Source organism: Neolamprologus multifasciatus, chromosome 10 (assembly GCF_963576455.1).
Source record: "Neolamprologus multifasciatus chromosome 10, fNeoMul1.2, whole genome shotgun sequence".
In the NCBI taxonomy this organism is placed as follows: domain Eukaryota; kingdom Metazoa; phylum Chordata; class Actinopteri; order Cichliformes; family Cichlidae; genus Neolamprologus; species Neolamprologus multifasciatus.
The window spans coordinates 25514285-25535398 of record NC_140448.1 but is presented as its reverse complement, the minus strand read 5'-3'; the positions used below and the strand labels follow the sequence as shown (position 1 = coordinate 25535398).

At 38.7% G+C, this 21114-nt stretch overlaps 1 protein-coding gene across 8 annotated transcripts in view; it reads left to right on the top strand.

Annotated features, from left to right (window-relative positions):
• The window catches only part of ncam1a (neural cell adhesion molecule 1a), a 263858-nt gene that overhangs the window by 178877 nt on the left and 63867 nt on the right, over positions 1–21114 (top strand). For all 8 annotated transcript variants that reach the window (XM_085173682.1, XM_085173677.1, XM_085173679.1 and 5 more), the window contains exons 2-6: positions 10289–10363; positions 13440–13649; positions 14267–14410; positions 18124–18261; positions 19110–19227. In XM_085173682.1, coding sequence (XP_085029808.1) covers positions 10289–10363; positions 13440–13649; positions 14267–14410; positions 18124–18261; positions 19110–19227 — 685 coding nt within the window. The remainder of the gene's footprint in view (positions 1–10288; positions 10364–13439; positions 13650–14266; positions 14411–18123; positions 18262–19109; positions 19228–21114) is intronic.

Genomic DNA, 21114 nt, shown 5'->3' with positions numbered 1-21114 from the left:
GATGTTTTCCTAAAAAACACTAAAACTATTGAAAACATTTATAAAAGAAGTTTAAAACTACTTGACAAAAAACCCGACTTCCCACCACCACTGTCATGTGTTAAAAAAACATAAATTACTGAACTTCAATAACTTGGTGAAACTTAAAAGAGTGTGTTTAATATATAAAGTCTTACACTCCCTTGCTCCACCACCACTAAAGCAGTTCATTAGGCATACAGAAAGCTCAGACAGGACCACTCGAGCTACAATCCGAGGAGACTTGTTTATACCCCACAGACGGATAGCATTTGGGCAGAACGTCCTCTCTGTTAAGGGTGGCCATCTATGGAACAGTCTTCCTCAACCCATTAGAGAATGCTCGACATTCAATTTGTTTAAGGCAAAGGTTAAAAACTGGTTATGGACAAATCAAGTGTGTGATCATGTATGAGTTGTATAGTTTTAATGTTTTATTTGGGAACAGAATGGTGTGTATGTGTAAGTTTGGTGATGGAGTTTTTATTATGAATGAATGATGAATTTTTATGAATTATTATGTCTATTTTTTATGTTTAAGGACAACAGATGGAAATTAGCCTTTGCCTATAATCTGGCATGTTTACATTCATGTAAATTTTTTTTTTTTTTACATTTACGTTCATTAACATGCACTGTCCTAAATAAATAAATAAAAAAATAAAAAAAATAAAAAATAAAATACCAGAAATCATTCCGGTTCAACTCAAACATACCCAATTTAATAAAAACTAATAATATGTAGCAAATAATCACAACTAAGGGGTTTAAATTGACTGAATTTGTACTTATTAGTTAGAAAATAAATGTAAGCAGGACTAAATGGATAAAACTAAAAATGTATTTGTGTTATCCACCTGTCATCCAGCTCACTGTGAGTCACAGACTGCTGTCATTTACGGTCACGCTACTTTCTCCTTTCCTCCTCTCAGTCTGCCACACACACGCACACACAGACACACACGTGTATCTAAGTGACTCCAAACTGGTGTCACTTTGCCATTAGCTTCCTCCATGCTACGTTAGCTCTCCCAGTAGCAACTCACAGCTGATGATGCACGGTTGTTTCCTATCCAGCCTTTCGACTGGACCCATACCCGATTGCACAAGTCCAATATTTGGGTGCCCAACCATTACAGAGCTTTATTAATGCTGATCCAAGTTTGTTCTGTATGCACATATAGGTTTCTGTAAATATTCATGGCTCTTTTGGGGGGCATTGTCAACTTTGGTCAACCTGTATAAGTTTCTCTTCACCCGGTGAGGCGGATGTGCTGTGAATTTTCATGTTGCCCTTCAACATCCTGAGAGATTGACTCCAGATGAAAGAAACCTGCTGCTTTTTCTATAGCAAAATGTCTACGCTCAATAAATACATATTTAATCACAGCTATCAGAAGATGATCAGTTTCCTTTGTCGATCCTTGAAATCTTACTTTCCTAGTCGTATGCCAGCATAAAGCTGAAATTCCAACTTTGTTCACACAATATGAACACAGAAATATCTCCTTTCCTTAGGAACCACCCAAGAGCTCTTTAGACAAACTTTTTACACGTTTTTACTCCCACTGCGGGCGAGGCCAGCTACTCGGTGGTGTAATGCATACCGCAGCCTATAGCGTCGATACAGAACTGTAAATGTTTGCCTTGTGTTTTGTAATCTTTAGCCATTTCCCCTTTTATTACCACAGTCGGCTTTACATGTAATCTCTTCCCAGCCAGACCTCTTGCCGTAGCCGTTGTCCCTTCGACTGCCCTCTCCAGCCTTTCAGCCTCTTGCGCAGCATTCTCCTCACGATTTGTAATTAGGTCCTGTCAAAACGAGAAGGCTTAAATTAGTCAGATCAAAGAAGGACATACTGGCCTCTGTTTAATATCCAAATATTTATGAGGGAAGAAGAGCCTTTATTGGAAATGGATCACGGTGTTGTGTATTTTAAGGAGGACAGATTAGACTACACATTTTTCATCAGAACTTGAGGGCAAATATAAAGTTGGAAGTTGGAAGTAGCCTTTGCTCACACCATAGTTTGCTCCACAGTTTAGTGGAAAAACAATCTGAAACGTGTGAATTCTGCAGCACACGTTTGTGCTCTTCCACAATGACTTTTCTCCACTTAAAATGCACTTGGAAGGCAACTCAAGTGCTGAAGGGTTGGAGGGGATGCTGGTAACAACCATAATCCTGACAAAGCTGATGCGGTGAATGACTGAAAGATGTGAGAAGAAGGAGCTTAGAAGGTAACACGTCTATGTCAATTTGATTAAGGCCTGACACCCACACGCAGCACATGGAAACAGCTGCTTAGTATTTTGTGCAGTGCCTCAAAGTGCAGCAGGTTAATGATAAGTGGTTGAGACACTTTGGAATGTGCGTCTGTAAGGCTAATTTATCTGCTACTAAAAAACAAATTAGAAGCGTAATGTTCAAAGTTAGCTGAGGTAGGAAAATGGCTTTAACAACTGTTATGTATATGCATTGTTTACTTGCAAAACTCGTTTCCTTTTCAAGTTCCAGTAAGTGTTTAGAATTACTTCTGGGTTATACTTTTACTAATAGTTAGTTTAAGCTATAGCCTCAAACGTCAACAAATCAAAACACCAAAAGAGGGACTATATTTTATTGGAATATAAGAGACAACATGTACAACATCTGGCTTTAAGTCCTACATATATATTGAATTAGTTTCATTTCAAGTATTTACGTACTGTAAACGCCAAGCTGACTGGAGTCTTGCAATAGAAATGCAGCTCACTTAGGCTTTCTTTCAATCAGTATACACTGCAGGAAAGATCAGAGAGGTTGTGTTTTTCAGGGCAAGGAAAGGACAAAAACAAAACGACATTGATGGAAACTAATAACAGGCCGCAACCTCCTTTGTGTAGACATCTTGTAAAGGTTATGAGGGTGAAAAACTGCTAGAAGTAGTGTGAGTTGTTTTTGTGGATTGACTGGCAAGTCAGAGAAAGTCAGAGAAGTTGAGTGAAAAAGTTTTAGTATTTGAAGAACTGAAACTGAGAAGTAATTGTGGGAATGATGACTTAGATGGACTTCTGGAAAGAATGTAGGTTTTGACAATTGCTGCTAGAACTCTTTCTCGAATTTTGTAGAGAAGTTTCCTAAAGTTTGCAAAGGGGTTCAAAAGGGAGCTTATGTGTGGGTTTGTGAGGTGTATAGAAATTTTATTCTCTCGTCAGGCAATACAAGCAGACTTGACTGATAAAGCTCTGCGGTGGCAGAAGATTTTAGACAGGCTAGATTTTATCTGACATTTATGCTTAATCATTTAATATTTTCAAAATTCACTGTTGCTGCTAAACATTGTGTGATGGATGAGAAGTATTAGAAATAAAGGTTAATGGAGACGTTTTTTAAGGCCACAGCACTGTACTGGTTGGTGGTTTTTAGGTTTGTAGAATTTTGAGCTAAGATCATTGACCGATTTATGATGATGGCATGATGCTGTTATCAGCTGATATTAGCTATTTGCTGATCAATCACTATAGGCATTTAAAAAGTGTATAAAGGGCAAGAGAAACACCCATCAACCAAGCTGACATTCCATACTTTATCCACCAGAGGGCACTATGCAACTTCCCTGTTGGTAACAACAACCAGCTGATCCAATCAGATTTAGGTTAAGCGTAAACAAGTAACTCAAAAAGATGAATTTGTTGTTTGTTTTAGAAATATTAAAAATTGAATTATAATCATATTAATCTCTGACTGACAAAATAGTGGCTTAAATAATTAAACTCGCTATATAAATAATATAGCTATATTATAATATAGCAAATAGAGGTGGGAATCACCATACATCCCACGATACGATATTATCACAATACTTAACGCACGATACGATATTATTGCAATTTTTTTAAATATTTTGCGATATTCAGATTCTGTACATAAAGGTAAACTTTATCAATATTCATTTTATCTAATAACAAAGTCTCACACTCAGTCTTTCTCTCATGTCAGTCAGTTTTATTGTTGACAAAGTGAACGGTTTGTATTACAGTCTAGTCCAACTTACCATCTGGTACAATTATAGCTATTCTGAACTATGAAATTTGTGAAAACTATGCAGCCCCTTCAGCAACTGAAGAATTTGAAAGTAAATTAAAACAAAATATAATTTTACATTAAATAAAAAAGTTTTAAACTTAATTAAAATAAAACATGTCTTAAATTAAAATAAGTAAACTGTCATGTTTGTTGCTGCCATAAAAAATGTAAACACATTTGGAAAGTGAAGGAATGTCAGGATTCTTGCTCAGAAAAAGGAGCTGATCAACATGCTCTGAAGTCAGAGTCCACAAAAACTTTTTTTGTAACAAAATATCGATTTCTGCTGTCCCTGTATTGATACATTATTAGCAAACAAAATATCACGATACTACACAGTATCAATTTTTCCCCCCACCCCTAATAGCAAATATAATCTTCCTCCAGTGTATCAAGAAGAATGCTGCAAAATGTTTTTTGCAAATTGCAGTTTGAAAAGCAACCTGAAATCCTTATGCCTTAGTTTAATAGGGCATATCCAATAACAGTTTTAAAATAGAGTTTGAAACTTTCCTGTCTTCTTTCTCTTTCAAATGGAAAGAGAAAGTGTCCCAAAATATTCATATAAAATGATGGAGCTCTAATTTGTGATCAGAATTGCCTCGTAATATCTCAAGAATTCAGCTATTTCCTCCTCCATACAGCCAGATGGGAATTAAGGATTAACCTGTCTAACCAATTTAGTATTAAATTAAGGAATACAAAATCTCAGAGAAATGTGTTTCCAGTTGGAAAGCTTTGAGAGGGTAACATTATGTGGTTGGCGTGTGCTTGGAACCTTCATGGCTGACACTTTGACATTCTTCCAGCCACAGGAAGAACAGAGAAATGTAAATCTTGGACACACATGACGACATTTTCATCTGTTCTTGTACGTCCCCAGACGACGGCTTTTCAAGCATATGTGCTATTGATGTGTAGCCCTACACAGTACTGTCTGCTCCATAGTGTGTGCTTACTCCGACATGACTTGCATGTTAAGCACCAACAGCTGACTGTTGTAGCCTCCTTGTAATGGAGCCAGTCACCACAGGCTGCCAGGCTGCAATTAGGCATGCAAACCTCCTGATCCAAGACGGGACAGAAGCTGCTTCAAACTTCAGGTTTTTTCCCAGCCAACCTGACAACTTCTCATTTGTTCTCTTTTCAAATTTGCACGTCCTAAAATGAAGTAATGACAGCAATGTGGCCGTGTATAGATACCTGTGCTTTTACATAATTTGGCATTAAGGAACTCTGTGGTTCAGATACTGAAAGAATGTTTACCAGCAGCAGGCTGTAAACTCCGTAATCCTCTTGCTAGAGAACAGTCAGCACTGCCATTTTAGTTTTGGTCATTGTTACTAAAGCCTCACAGGCATATTTGCTTCAAAGTATGGACAGCTTAGCAGTAGATTAATACACTATTACTAATCTCGCCTCTGAGCTTACCATAAGTAGCTTTAAATGGGCTCTTCCATCTAACTTCTTTTCTTACTTTGTCAAATTAATAGCATAAGTGGTCAGCACGGTTGGCAAGCTGTTCATGCATGAATGGGCATTTGTCTATGTGTGGAAGTGTATGTCACTAAAGAAAAGGTGGATAAATACTGTAGCCCTCATGTGTGGTCCATGACAAGAGAGCAACCTGCAACATGAGCACTGAGGTTTGAGTGTGGAAGCTGCCATGTGTGGCTAAACAGTTGGATACGGTAGAATAGAAAGAGAGATGGGGTAATTTTATTTATGCAAACTCAGAGGTCGAAGCTGAGCTGCTAGGCTGTGGGTGATGTAAAGTGAGTTATTCACCATCTGTGCACAAACTGTAAAATTCTAACAAATATTTAAAACAGCAATTTGGCCATCGGTGCAGAAATGTTGTATTTTTGTTGTTATTTTCCTGTTTGTGCAAAAGAAACAAAGAAATCGAACATATAAAAAAGTTACTCAAGTCTTTTGACTCGCTGTAAACTAAAATACAGCCGTTGCAATCGATACATAGAATCTGATTTGTTAATAGGACAGTCACAGTTGTAATAGAAATACATGACATGAATCAGAAACGGATAAAAACATTTACCTGGTGTTTCTACAGCACTTAAGTGAGCTAGTTCAATTAGTAGTACATGTTCAGGGTGACTGGCCTAACAAATCAGATTCTCCACAATGAGGAAGGTCCAGCGTAGCCATACATCTGTAACAAAAAGCTAAATAGCAGCTTTTATAAACTTGTTCATCTGGACAACTTAAAGTTTTTAGACTTTTGAAAAAAGTCCTCATTTTTGTTACTTAAGGCTGACTGAAGTTAAGCCCCTAACTTCTCTGGTCTGCTCATTAGCTACAACATGCTTCTCTAAAAAGAGACACGATGCTTAATTTAGCTCCGAGATAAAAAATTGTTGCTAGAATGGAAGACGTGTGTGCATGCTGCAGTGCATCTGATTGCAACTGTGAAAATTATACAGCATCTTTCTGCCATCAGTGTTTCTCTGAAGTTTAAATTTACATTCATTTATAGAATTTTTGTTTTGGCCCAGCTTACCTTAAGCATACTTCTATCTCTGTGAAAACATGCGGTTGCAGTGACAGTAAATTCTGTTTATTAAAAAGCAAGGTGATGTGGTTATTGTGCATGTGCGTTAGGAGTCGAAGGAAGACTAAAGGGAGACTCTTCAGAGTAGACAGAGAGGTTTATGAGTCTTTAGAGGACTGGAAGTGAGGGACAGGCTTAGAGGATGGGTATTAGATTGGTGTCATGAGAGTGCATGTTAGGGCAAAGATAGCTTCATCCTTTATCTGAGCTCTCTCCTCACAAAACCGAGCACTTCTTTCTTTCCTTGCTTTTAATCTACAACAATCTACATCACTTTTGCTTTTATGCTGCATGCTGTATATTTAGCTGTGAGATGCGTGAGGCAGATTTCTTTGTTTTTTTACCTTATGTAATGCTATCTTATGCCACTAAATTATGCCTAAATATATAATTGTTCCCTTTTTCTATTGTGCTCATAAATGTAATGGAAGCTAATGTTGGATTATTTTAACATTAAAGTTTTTTATGAAGAGTATCTTTTATGTTTTTACAGTCTTAGGGCATCTGGATGATATCATTAGATGTACACTAAGTGCAAATTGCACATGCAGTTAAAATAAAATTCCCAGGAGCATTTAATTTGAGCCCAAATTGCAGCAATCAGATGCTTTTGAGTGTTCTGGGTGTGCTTTGCATTTGTCTCACCCCAGCATTGATTTAGCATTACGTTACTTGTGTAATCTTTTGATCCTTGCAAAACGGTTTAATCTAGGAACCGCATCCGACCAAAATCCCTATCTGAAAACTCATTACACCTTTCAAAAACAAGATCTTTAAAAAAGCAGCTCTTCAAAATCACACCTTTTTATTTTTGTATGTTTAAATAACACGTTTCAATTCTTTCACAGTTAGTTTTGTGTACTATAGATCACACCTGGAGTCATCCCCCTCACTTGAATTTCTTTGCCAGTAGATTCGTGACTGAAGCAGGGCTGCGCTGCTTTTTTATTACTCTGAACAGAAGCTTAACATTACCCATCTGGCACTGGGGTAATCAAGTTTTGATTTCGATTCTGATTTGATTGATTCTCAGAGCTGGCTCTCATGGAATATCCAGCTTCTGCCTTATATTTTGATGCTGTTGAGATGAATATGAATAATCTTAGGTACGAACTGCTACAAAGAGAAATAATTCACTTTGTTGTTAGTTTGTCAGCAGCTTTATGTTTGTGTCTTTGACAACAATAGTGGGCCAGGGGAGATTCTTTACTACTGCAAATGACAAGTGAGACAAATGATCAGCAAATCTTTGTGCTGTTGTGTGCAGCGCAAAGTGTTTGGTGTGTACTTATTGGTACCCACTTTTGAAAGTGCAATTTCCTCTCAGTCGATCTCATGTCATAACTCACATTTGTGCAGTGATTAAACCTGATGGCTTACCTTTACTAAATCTTTATTTTTAACTTCCATGATCGGCTCTCATCAAAGAAACAGTCGCGCTCGACACTTTCAGCCGCCACTCCATCCTGGAGATACTGCACGAGTGCCCATGTAGACGCACAGACTGAGAAAGTGGATCTGGGAATAGCTATCTTTCCCACACCGCCTGAACTCCTTTTTGTTGTCTTTAGCGTTGCAGATATGATCAGTTGGTTTTGGGCCAGTGGTTTTAGTCTTAGGAGGCATGGGTATAGCATGGTATCTGGGATCGTACTAGATGAGAGAAGGAACTGGATATGTTGTTGTCTTTGTATCTACCTCCAGCCTCTAAAAGCAAACATACTGTGGGGCAGTGGTTTTTCATGCCTCTGCAGCCTGCGTGCTGGCTTGGAACAAAGGCTGGTTCATTCATGTGGCAGATGCGGTGTTTTACTGCAAATCAATATTTGTGTGACTTCTTGACCAAGGCATAAAGGGAATATTATTCACACTTTGAACACATGTATGAAATCAATACTTATGACTGTCCTTGACCGTGATGATTGCAGCATTTGTTTCCGGTTCAATTTAAGAACCAGTGTTTACATTTTGTTGACGAGTAGCATAGTTATGCCAGTACCTCTCTGCCGATCTATCTCATCTACAGCATTGCCTAAATGCATCGAGGTGATTGGCTGATTTGTGAACAGGTGTAGCTAATAATTTAGCTGTTCTTATTTGTGGCTTTGCACTGCTCATGTGGACCATGCATTTCACAGTGTCTTACAATGTGTGTAAATATAATCAAGGGACATTTTGGACCCTTAACAGCATTCCTGAAATGTTTTAGTCAAGCATAAAAAAAAGAAGAAGAAAATACGGTTGGCCAAAGCACTGAGAACCATATTGGTTTCAAAATGCTTCTAAACACAAAAGCACATTGTGTGTCTGGATGCGGTATTCACTCTCCTCGCTCCAGAATTATGGCTGAGGTAAAGCTTCACACCACAATGATGATGCCTTTACACATAAAAATGTGTGTGGAGAGAAAGAGCAACAAAGGTCTTTGATGTGACATTATCTTCTTAGTCATGCAGGTTTTTCTGCAATGGCGAAACTGTAGCATTACGAAACAATGCCACATTGTGCTGTGATGATAGTTGGCTACCTGTCTATGAATGGCAAGTCCTCGCAAACCATTCCCGTGAATGTCCTGGTGAGAATTGAGCTGAGACTGACTCACTCATTTGTGTGAAGTGGCGACATGCTGGAGGCTCCGCGGGACTTCTCTGTCAAGCTCCGATCACAATTCTGTGGTATTTCTACTTCACAGGCTTTGCTTCAGTCCGGCGCCACATACAGTATCACTGAAGATAGGAGTCATATATTAAACCATGTCACTCTAAAAAGTCATCAGATCCCTTGTAGTACAGCGGAGCACTGGCGAGTTAGGATTAGCTGATCAAGCCTTTGAAAATCAATTCAAATTTGTTAGGGTGCACGCAAGCGTTTCTCTCTTCTCTTTTTAAATGTCATCTCTGTCACTGTAGCTTTAGCTGATGCTGGGAGAAGACGCGCATTAGAGCCTTTATGGTATTATGTATTCTTAAGCGTCTGTAAACAGAAGTCGGGATGCAAGAATGCTTCGGAGTGGCTTAGTTAGGTCGTTTTTATAAGGTGAGCAAACAAATGTTAAGTCTGCGTCTCGCCTAATTTAGTTAGGATTTGTCCTTCTTTAAGAGTTCAGTTTGTCTTTCACTCTGCTACTTTTTCTTTTATGCTGCCTTCAGCTGCCAGCTTTGTGCTTTGAGTGTCAAGTGTCAGAGAGGAAATTAGAAACACACTAACAACAAAAATGGAAGTGTTGGTAGCAAAAGGTACAGTTTTGCTTCCTTGGGGTAAATCGCAAACTATAAATAAGGGAAAGCAAATTCCAGCAGTGCAGATTTCAGTTCACAACATGGTGCAAAATAAATACATACGCGACAAAAGACGCATATTATTTCTTCTTAACTGTGAGTTCCTTTGCTTTGTGGGTGCAACTTTAAACTCAAACACATTTGCACATTGAGATGTTGCACTCTAGTGAGCATAGAAATTACATCCCAGAGTTTCAAAGTGTTTGCCTGAACATGGTTGTTCCTTTGAGCAGGCATGGCCATTTCACTTTGAGCCTTGCCTTATTGTGTCTCAGCCCCGTGTCACCGTTCCTTTCGATTGAACCAGAGACTAATTTATATTTTGTCCTGTCTTCTTTTTTCTTCGCCCAGCTGCCATTCAGGTGGAAATTACTCCACCACAAGGGGAGATCAGCGTAGGAGATTCCAAATTTTTCATCTGCGAAGGTAAGAGTGATCTTTCTACATCCCTCATTTAACGCAGCTTGATGCAAATGTCACCTCATCTAGCATTGGCGGTATTTATTGGGGTAATTTGATGAAAGTAATACAAGTTAGGTTAAATAATGAGATCGGTGTACTGGTGGAGGAAAAAAAAAGAAAAAGATCACAAGGATAAATTGACGAGTTTATTCTGTGGAGGTGGTGGGATGATGAGATCTGAGTCATGTAAGAAATAAGACATAAAAGAGGTGGGAGAGAGGTGCTGTATGAGAAGATAATGAGACAGAGGTCTTACATTCTCTCTGTGCATTTGTCAGCCTGTCTGTGATACAGATGCTGCTTACAAAAGACAGATCTGCAGTCTGCCATTATAGAACATCTTCTTACATTTAAAAAACGTCCTAATTTTCTGAGTAGAGATTATTCATTCATTTGGTCTTATTAACCCAGGTTACTTCTACGCTACAAAACAAACTGACTGAATTAACAGCGTGCCCACAGCCCTTACGAGGGGTCGTCCAGTATGAAAAGTTTCAAAGCATCTCTCTCGTTATCACGTTGATGTGAGTTACAATCATGCTGGATAATGAATGCATTGCATTTTCTTGAATTTAAAATAGAAAATTCAAAAGACGGCACAGCTACCTTCATAGGACTTATGAGTCAATAGTTTATTGAACCACCTGTAGTCGGACTAACTTGAAATTAGGGCTGCTCGATTATGGCAAAAATGATAATCACGATTATTTTCACTGAAATTGAGATCTCGATTATTTGACGATATTTATTTAACAATAACAATGTATTGAATGATGACTTTAAAAAATAATATAAAATAGTGTGCAAATACTGATAACAGTGCAAATGTTTGCAATATAAAAAATAAATGAAAAATGTAGACATCTATGTTTAGCGAACTTTGCAGTGTTGCTCTGTGGTGCAGCTACGACACTGTAGCAAAGTTTACACACTATGTCTGCTTGATCCACGTCTGACTCCGCGAACCCATAATGTTTCCACACCACTGAAGTTTTTTTTTTTACCTCTCTTTTCAACCAACAGCAGTCACTCTCCTCTCCAAATAACTTCTGCTTAGCTTTCCGAGCTTCCCTCGGGTCCTCTTAATCAGCGGTCCCCAACCCCCGGGCCTTGGACCGGTACCGGTCCGTGAGTCATTTGGTACCGGGCCGCGAGAGTTGAGGCTCAGGTGTGAAATGTATAGTTTTCAGGGTTTTTATCGGTTTTCAGCGTTATTTTGTTATCGTTTTTACCGTTTACTCGTTTTTCCCTGGTCTTTTCACGTGTGTTATGAATAAATTTTCCTTTTTTAGGTACCGGTACTAGTTTTATTTTGTTGTATTTATCCACGACAAAAACCGGTCCTGGGCGCAAAAAAGGTTGGGGACCGCTGCTCTTAATTGTTGTGACGCGTGTTCCAAATGCAGAGAGGTGCGCTCGATTTGCCACAAGGAGCAGCGCGAGAGTAAAGCACGAGGGAGGGGCTATTAATCGGCTCAGTCATTTTTAATAATCGTCGAAAGCCCATATTGTAATCGTGATTACAATTCGATTAATTGAGAAGCCCTTCTTGAAATAATCATTTTCTACATGACGCTGTCTCTCGACAGTTGTTCTGAGGTGTTTGTGCTGATAAGCTGTATTTGCTTTTTGCAAACTGTGGTGCATTATGTCAAAGCATCTCCACTTCTCAGTTCTCCAAAGAACACTTCCAAACATCCCATACTTGTACTGTCATGAACTTTAATATTTCTTATGTTGGCTGAGACCTGCTGAATCCGAGATGCAGTTTCTCTGAGCATTGCATGGTCTGATCTTGGGGTGAATTTGCTGAGATGTCTGCTCCTGGGAATATCATGGCAATGTGTTAACTCACAGCTGAATGCTCCAGAGCAGCAAAGTGACACACTCGCACATATCCAAGTCAACAAGTCTATTTGATTTTCAGCACATGGCAGCTACATACCCTCTTAATTCCTATGGAAGCAGTAGTGGTGGATTGTTTTTTACAGGAATTACAAAGTCCAGTCAAAATTTTCTTTTGCATACTACATGCAATCAAGGTTTTTTTTTTCTTTTTGAAAAAAATAACCACTTCTCTCCCACTAATCACCTGTTGTTTCACTGCTTTTAGCAGAATGTTTCTGTAAAAATGAAGCCCTAAAAGCAAAGATGGGTGTCTGTGTGTGGAATATGAAGCCTTGACATTAAGTGCTAAGTGATTTCATTCTTTGTTCTATGAAGAAATTTTTGCATTCGTTTGAACTCGAATTCCTCCGTTTGAAAAGGGTGTCAAAATACATTTAGAGCTCTTTGTGCTCCTCGAGAGAAGAGATAGTATTAATAATTTTCAGGGAAGCAAAAAACTGCCTCTGCCTTGTACTACTGTTTATAAAAAGATGAATAATGTTGAAACGTTTCTTTCTTTTTCTTTTAGTCAAAGTTTCCTCCTACTGAATAATCCTACTAAGGAAACAGAAATAATTCATATCTCCCTTTTTCTGTTTTGCTGCGTCTGTTTAGTCTTTGGGTTTACATAACATACACTGGATGAAAACAGATTGTGATTTCACAATAATGCTTCCAAACCATCTTCAAACCAAGAATTCTTAATTTTGTTTTGATATATTCTGTTCAAATTACGATTCATTTTTAACAATTTTTATTCACATTCTCTAATGAGAACCAAGTCTAGCTCAAACATTAATCAGCTCCACATATGCATTCATCAGGGAAATAAGGAACTACAACTGCTTTATTCCAACATGAACAGATGTGAAGAATATGAATGCCAGCGATGACAGTTCTTCCCCTCGACTGCTGTCAGTGACGCAGGTCATCACACAGTGCAGTGTGTCTTATCTTTTGCAGAGTCATATCTTTTCTTGCAAAGCGGGAGGCATATCTAAGCTAATTCAAAACATCAAAAGCACCAAACAAGATAACAGATTTCAGTGGCAATCCTATAGGTTCTGACTATTATTTACAGGCCACTTGTGAAATTCTTTAAAAAAAAAAAAGTTTTGCTTTTTTATCTCATTATTTACTTTGTTACTTTCAGTGGTAGGAGATGCTAAAGACATAGACTGGTACGCCCCCAGCGGTGAGAAGATCCTTCCCAACAGGGCCGACATTTTTGTGAGCCGCAGTGATGAAGCCACGTCGACTCTCACCATATACCACGCCACCGTGGACAGTGCTGGCATCTACAAGTGTGTGGCAAAGGATGGAGACAAGGAAGCCCAGGCCACTGTCCAAGTAAAGATCTTCCGTAAGTATGACCTGATTTTGCAGTCTTTACAGACTTTACCGGTGAAGAGTGTTACTTTTTCACATGTTGGTAGTCAACATTACTGCATGTAGTAACTCAGCCACTATGAACGCTCTCTTTGAGTAATGCATTTCAAAGACAGAGAACCAGTGTTTATATTATTAAAGGTAACCTGATTTCCAGCTCCATACTGTTATTCTCAGTCTAGCTTGGCAAGCTGGACTTTGGTGAGTTTATCCACTGTATGAAACCAGCCGTTTAAGCACCGTCCCTTTAAGCCAGCTTTCTTCCGACTGGCTGCCCCTCTCATAAACAGAAGATTTAAACAGCAGGTGTGAGGAGTTGCTGTTCTCCCAGCCAGGGCTGTGTGACTGAAATGACCATAGTAAGAACTGAACTATAACCTACTGGAAACTGAGCATTTAGATCACTCTGAAGTTTTTGGCTCATGGGGATTATTTCACATATACTGACCTAATTATTGGAAACTTTGGTATGTGTAATATAAACGCCAAAGTGAACCACTGAAATTGAAAAGGTGTAAGTTTTCACCTTTACAAATGTCACTCTCTGTGTTAATACATATAAAAATGTGTAATATGTGCATTCCCCCACAGAAAAGATCACGTTCAAGAGCGCTCCCAACCCGCAGGAGTTCATCGAAGGTGATGATGCTGACATAGTCTGTGATGTTGTCAGTTCACCACCACCCACTATTATTTGGAAGCACAAGGGCTCCAAGATCCAACCTGCCAAAGATGGTGAGTCAGTTCAAAAAAAAGAAAAAGAGGGGGAAAAAACACCCCACTGCTTAGCTGCTTTCTCACCTCCAACCTGCCTTTCCATTCCATCTTCTTAACTGTGTGAGCAGCCACCTTACCTCCCTGCCAATGCTGTTTGCCAGTTCATGCTTTCCAATCAATTTGCCACACTATTCCTCATCTCCCGCTCCTGCTGCCCATCATCTATGAACAAAGCCAACCGTTTTCCATTGGAAAGTAGTTTTAGACCTCATAGATGATGCGTGAACATGGAAATTGTATTTTTAGGCCTAGCAAGAGGTGGTTATTGTCACTGGAAAATGTGTCTGGGGGCACACCTGAGTTTAATTTCGCCAAATAAAGGAAAACTATAGTAAACTAAATCGGAAAAACTCAGCATGTTTTTTTTAAGGAAGGAAAGTGTAATCTAAGAAAACTTCTGCTGTCACTAACAACAATAACAGCAAAAAAACTGTAATAAAACCTACCCAGATTTGCTAGTTTAGGATCAGATTTTTTTGTTACTTTGCAAATCGTAATCATAGCATCTGTTTTGGCAATGATGAAGTAAAGTTCAGCCACAAAAGCAAAAGTTGCTTAAGTCTGACCATCATTGGTGCATAAACAGTTTGCAAACCACCTCCATCTCATGTTCTGACTTCAGGTCATACCTGACACATTTGATGCCTTCTCTTTCAGCAGAGCTTCCCAAAGTGTGGGGCCCGCCCCATTGGGGGGGGGGGGGGGGGCAGAGCCATTGCAGGGGGGCGCGGTATGAAAAGGGAAAAAAAAAACCAAAAAAAACGCTTGGACACTGCTAGCACAGGGCTCCCACACAAACGCAAAGCAGGAGGTGAAGCATAGACAAACAGAATCCCACATTCTTGATTTTTAGTTCACAAACACTCGTTGTAATGACTAACTACTCCTGACATTTTGGAAATGTTAGCTCTTTATACAGTAAAGTTACAGCGGGATACAAATAATATCAGGCTGATCCTGCCACGATTTGTCCCCCCTGTCTAAATCACCGACAAACAGTATCCCACAGTTGTTTATGTTTTTAAACCCATTTTGCACAGAGAGGCATTTTTTGAAAAATGTATTGATAGCAATGTTGAAAATTATTACACAGGAAAAAACAACTACTTGTAAATTAATCACACCGTGAAGCCTCTGCTTTTCTAAATGGAGGGACAGTAACTGCGTGTGTGTATGTAACCGTGTAAAACCAGAAGAAAAAATACATGTATATGTAGGTGTGGACGTACCGTAAAAGAGTTAGTAGTGTATTTTATTACTACCTGTACTTTATTGCAGTTTACTTGTATTTGCTTAATTGTTTACTAAATGTTTGAGGTGTGAAATACATTTTTCTTGTAAAACAAAGGGGGGCCTAGCAAAAAAAGTTTGGGAACCACTGTCTTTCAGGGTGATAAGATCTTACTATTGCTCCTCATGTCTCACTCTGATTTTGTATGGAGTGCAGACTTAAGGACCCACACCCAGGACACGCGAGAAAGAGATCTCAAACAAAAAGCGAGCTTTAATCGCTTATGATTTCATATAAACAACAACAGATAATGAAAGACAATTTAAAAGAAAAATGATGGAATCCAAGAAAAGCCAGAGAATGAATCCAAAGAAGAAAATGGACAGGGGAGAAATAGAAGCATAAAAAACACAGGCAATGCAACAAAGAGAAGGAAAGGGCTCTTTATACACTGCACATCGATTGCGGATCACACACACGGCAGAGGAAGGAAATGTAGATGAAAGTAATGCAGAAAAATCAAACAAACAGAGGCTCAAAACCGAATGGAAACACCAGAGAAAATTAACTGTTAAAGTAAAGCAGGAAACAACCCTAATCACACAGAAAAGACAACGAATAGTAAACACATTACAGAGGAACAGTGGGGAGGCAAGAACGATAATAATAATCATAAACCCACAACAATAGAAAAACTGGAAGCAGGAAATCCTGAAACGCATAAAAAACCAAACAAAAAAAAAGCTCAGCTATCAGGAGACTCTTATCTTTATAAATACACACATACATTTTAACAACATTTTTAACCTATAACTCTTTCTTACAAAAGGAATTTTGTGTTTCGGGAGTTAGAGGTGTTTGATGTACACAACTGGGTCTTGTTCTCGCTGCGCACGGGCGATCAGAGATGTAGCTTTGATGTAATTGTTACACGTTGTGGAACATCTATTTTATCCATATGTCACATTAGTATATCAAAAAACACTATAAAAACTTCTTCTGGTATTATAATCCCTTTATCTGCTGTTTGTCCTGTGTTTTGAACCATTTCTGCTTTGCCAGTAAGCACACAGAACAAAGGTGTTTAGCTCAGCTGTGGAGGAAACTGTGAGCGTGCACATACCGAACATATAAAACTGTAAGTGTTGCTGAACATTTTGCCAGGAACTCACGGGGCAAAAAAAAATCTAATCTAATGTAGCTGCTGTGAATCCAAGCTGTCTTCTGTGTAAAATGATATTATGAGCTTTTCAGCATTTGGTCCCTTCTGGCCAAAAATATGAGGAGGGCCTAAATTCATGTACAATATTTGGTAATCATTTAATCTGGCAATAGCTTCTTTCTTGGGAGGAGCATTGACCAAATTGGTCCAAAACAGCCATGGCTTAGCAAGTTCAGTGAAAAACTAGGATCTAGTGTGGGAGCTGGACATAAAACAGGAGTCTGGGTTTTGTTTCACACTTGAACCGGGGACTATTTTAACCTTAAAGTAACCCCTCCCTCGGTGACCGCTAGAGAGCCTGGAGTCACCACACTGTTGTGTTAAGCCTGCCTTTGTTCTTGGATTCTTGTCAAGGAATGTGTTTTTCACTGGAAAAGCCACTAATTGTAACCAACACCGAAAACTAAAAACTGCTTATGCAATTTTCTTCAGTGCAGTCGCTGACCTGACCCTGAGCTGCAAGCTGCAGAGTTAAAAATCCCAACAGTAACTCTTCCTTGTAAAATGTGTCACGGTGACCTGAATAAGAGGTGTTTAACAAAAGCTTTGTTTCTTCTTAACTTTTAGACTCCTGGATTAAACTTTAAAAGCTTTTCAACATTTCAGTCATTTATTTTTTATACACTATGTAAATTTTTCACTCCCATGGATGGTGCGGTGTGGTAGGAGTCGCTGAGGTGGAATTGTTTGTTCAGTAAACTGTATAACCCTTAAACTTGATAGGAAGAACACGGCACTTTATTGAGGCAACAGTCATTACTAAAATTAATGACATGCAGTTTGTCAACAAAAAGTAAATAAAAAAAGTCCCCTTTGTAATGTCTAAATTGTGGATTTTAATAAGTGCTGGATAGTTTTTCTCAATAATGTGTGAAAAATAACACCAGGTTTCGGTCAGACAGCTCACTGTGTTACTGTGCATTGTTTAATTAGAGCTGCAACAGTTTGTCAGGGTTTGATTAAAACATTTACTGTAGCCAGAGAGTCATGAAGCTCTCTTATCTGATTTGATTACCAGGAAGGATTTTCTTAATCTTGCCCCAACTTCCTGTCTCAGTGTTTCATTTAAGCATACAGTTCACACTGCTCTCATTTTATGATCATCTCTTAGATCATAGAAGACTTATTAAATCATAAGTTTCTTTTGTCCCACTGTGATGTTGAGAATGTAATCGTCACAATCTTGAACCTTTGTTCTTTTTTGTCCTTTTTTTGCAGTTCGATTTAAGATCATGGATAACGGCCATCTGCAGATCCGCAGCATTAAAAAGACAGATGAGGGCACATACACTTGTGAGGCTCGTGTCATGGCCAGGGGAGAAATTGACTTCAAGACTATGAAGGTCATTGTTAACGGTAAGCAGTGTATACACCACCTTCTATGCTCTGCCTGCCCTGCTGTTTATCAATGTGTGGTTTTGGCTTAACAGAGCAGGGTTCAGTAATGAGCCAGATGGCTCTCAAACCCTTAAAACTTTTTTGTTGCTCCAATGATAGTTAGTTAGTCAGATCATCTAGCCATCTTTTTCAAGTTTCTGGTTTAGAGAAACATATTCAAACAACTACGGACCAGAATGACGAGAAATTGGTTTTAAATTTGTTGATTTCTCAGAAAATGTTCTGACCTTTAGTAGCAACATTATCCCCAAATTGCTTTTAAATATCAAAGTCCTTTAACTATCAGGATGAAGAATTTTGAAAAATATATTTAAAAAAATAATTTTAGGCAATTTTCTTGAGGAAATATCACTTCTTAAAAGCTACTCTGTAGATTTTCAGGGATAATTGATTTTTTATTTTCAAACCCTCTGACTAACTTAAGAAATAGACGTGTAACTATGGGAAATATCGTTATATGTGTGTGAAATATGGTCATTTCAGCTATGTTGAAACGTCCAGTCTGTTTTATCACGACTCAATGGAGGAAACTTGAAGTGCATTTTGGATAAACTTTACTACAATTACATATCACCATGTGGGTTCAGTAGTTGTTTAAAACAAGTCAAACCAAAAAGGGGTCTTTTTTTGTGAACATTTTTCCAGTGTTTGGTTAATTTTATATGGAATGTGCAAAAAGAAGTAATAAAATCATTTATATGTAGATTCATTTTGAATCTACATATCTAAATTAAACCTCTTTAAATATAATTTATAAATACACATTAGTTACTTAAAATTCAAATGAATCTTGCATCTTTTTTCAGTGCTTCCCACCATCCGTGTCAGGCACCCAGAAGTCAACGCTACAGCAGACGTTGGTAAATCAGCTTTACTGGCTTGTGATGCAGATGGCTTCCCGGAACCCACCGTGACTTGGGCACAGTACGTCATTCAATCTCGTTATCTGGCTGTTGTGACGAGCAGAGTTCAGATTTACCCCGGATCACGTCAGGAGAAATTTCGAGCTTCCACAAAAAATGAAGCATTTTATTTATTCTTTTTTTTCGTCTTCAGATCCTCTCGTTCTTGACCTCGAAACAAGCGATATTAGTTAGAGCAATGAAATGAATAATTATGAATTACAAAATGTTATGCTTGGTGCACAGTAATCCTTCTCAGGTCCAAAACTTCAACGACAAACCGAAAAGAAACACTGACGCCAATACAAATGACACCCCCCCCCCCCCCCCCCCCCCCCCCCCCCCTCTCTCTAAGTGGCAATCTGCAAAGCAGGTAAAAGCAGCCTGATAAGATTAGGCTGAGATGAATGATATTTGCAGCAGCGCAATGGAAGACAAACTATGCACTATACAGTGTACTAGTACTTAAAGCACATAGAGGGCTTTTATTAATTCCAGCTTTTCAATGGAAACTCATTATAAGTCACACTCATTAGTATTCATTAGCGAGCGGGAGATTTATATACCGCTACCTTTTGCTTTTTCACTTCAGCAGTGCATTTTATGACACAATGACATGGAGAGATATTCTGATGGCTTTTTACCTCAATGATCAAAAGCCTTGTAATAACTTCCACAGTAAAAGGGTAAATGAGTCATGTGTTTTTGCCTCTTACTAGATAAAGGGTTGATAGGACGGAGCTACATCTGCACAAGATTAGTCTTCCTGAAACTTAATTCCATGGTAATTAGGAATTTGTTATGCTACGCTAATGGCTGCAATTTATATTTACAGGTCAGTTCGATTAGTTACAAACATTCCTAATCAAAAAGGACCTCGGCGTTTTTTATCTTTTCTGCAGCAAGGAGCATCAATTTAACGGGGACATTTTTATAAGTTCGAGGCTACCCTTTAGCAGGATGTGCGCTACCCGAGGCAGCTGTCGGGGTGTCTCTGTTGTTTTTTCTCCAGCTCTCCAGCTCCTGGACACAGTAATAATAAGGAAATAATAAATCTCTGTATACAGTAGAGTGATCAGACCAGATTTGTGACTTTGCTGTTCATAGCTTACCAGTCAGTCCCCTTTATTCTTCTGTCTCTGACTCTTTTCATGCAGGCTTGCTTTTGATAATGTTAATTTTTACATGACTCTTGTTAATATATATTTATAGGGATTATGAATATATCAACAAGCAGAATAAACCAAAGTGAAAACAAAGTGCATATGCATCTTAGCAACCGCTAATTGGTAGTAGTTCAAAAATCGGTACCTGAAATGTGTTTAATTGAGTAAGTTCTGGTGATTAAAGAGGAGGTTTACTGAGTTAGTAATGATTTTAAACATTAACTTACCAATACACCGAGCATGTGTGTGCTGGAATAGGATAATTTTTGTTTGATGACCACCGACTTGTGCAAATGTATGTTTTCGGGAGACGAAATCGAGGACGTCAGCCCGAACGTGTTTTTTTTTTTTTTCTTCATGCAGCTGTTTGCTCAGTGCACGTTAATATTCTTGGTGCATCATTCATGTCTGAATGCAGCAGTGAGGAGAAACCTTTAGACAAAGCATGATTGCTGCTGCATGAGTAAATAAGACGACTGAACTGAAATCCCGCTCACAGCTGTCTTTCATGCAGCAGATCTAATGTGTGATCCTGAGGAAGAAGCAGGCATTAAGAGAAGAGGGTTAAGATGGACAGGAAGGTTGTTGGGAGGATAGATGTGTGAGGCGGTGAAAAAAACATAGGGGTAAAGCTCTGTTTGTTCTAGTTACTGACAGGCCTGTCATTCACTGTCTGGCTGCTGGAGCGATGCTGCCACTCCAGGTCTACGAACACTTAATTCACTACAAAAGAAAAAAGAAAA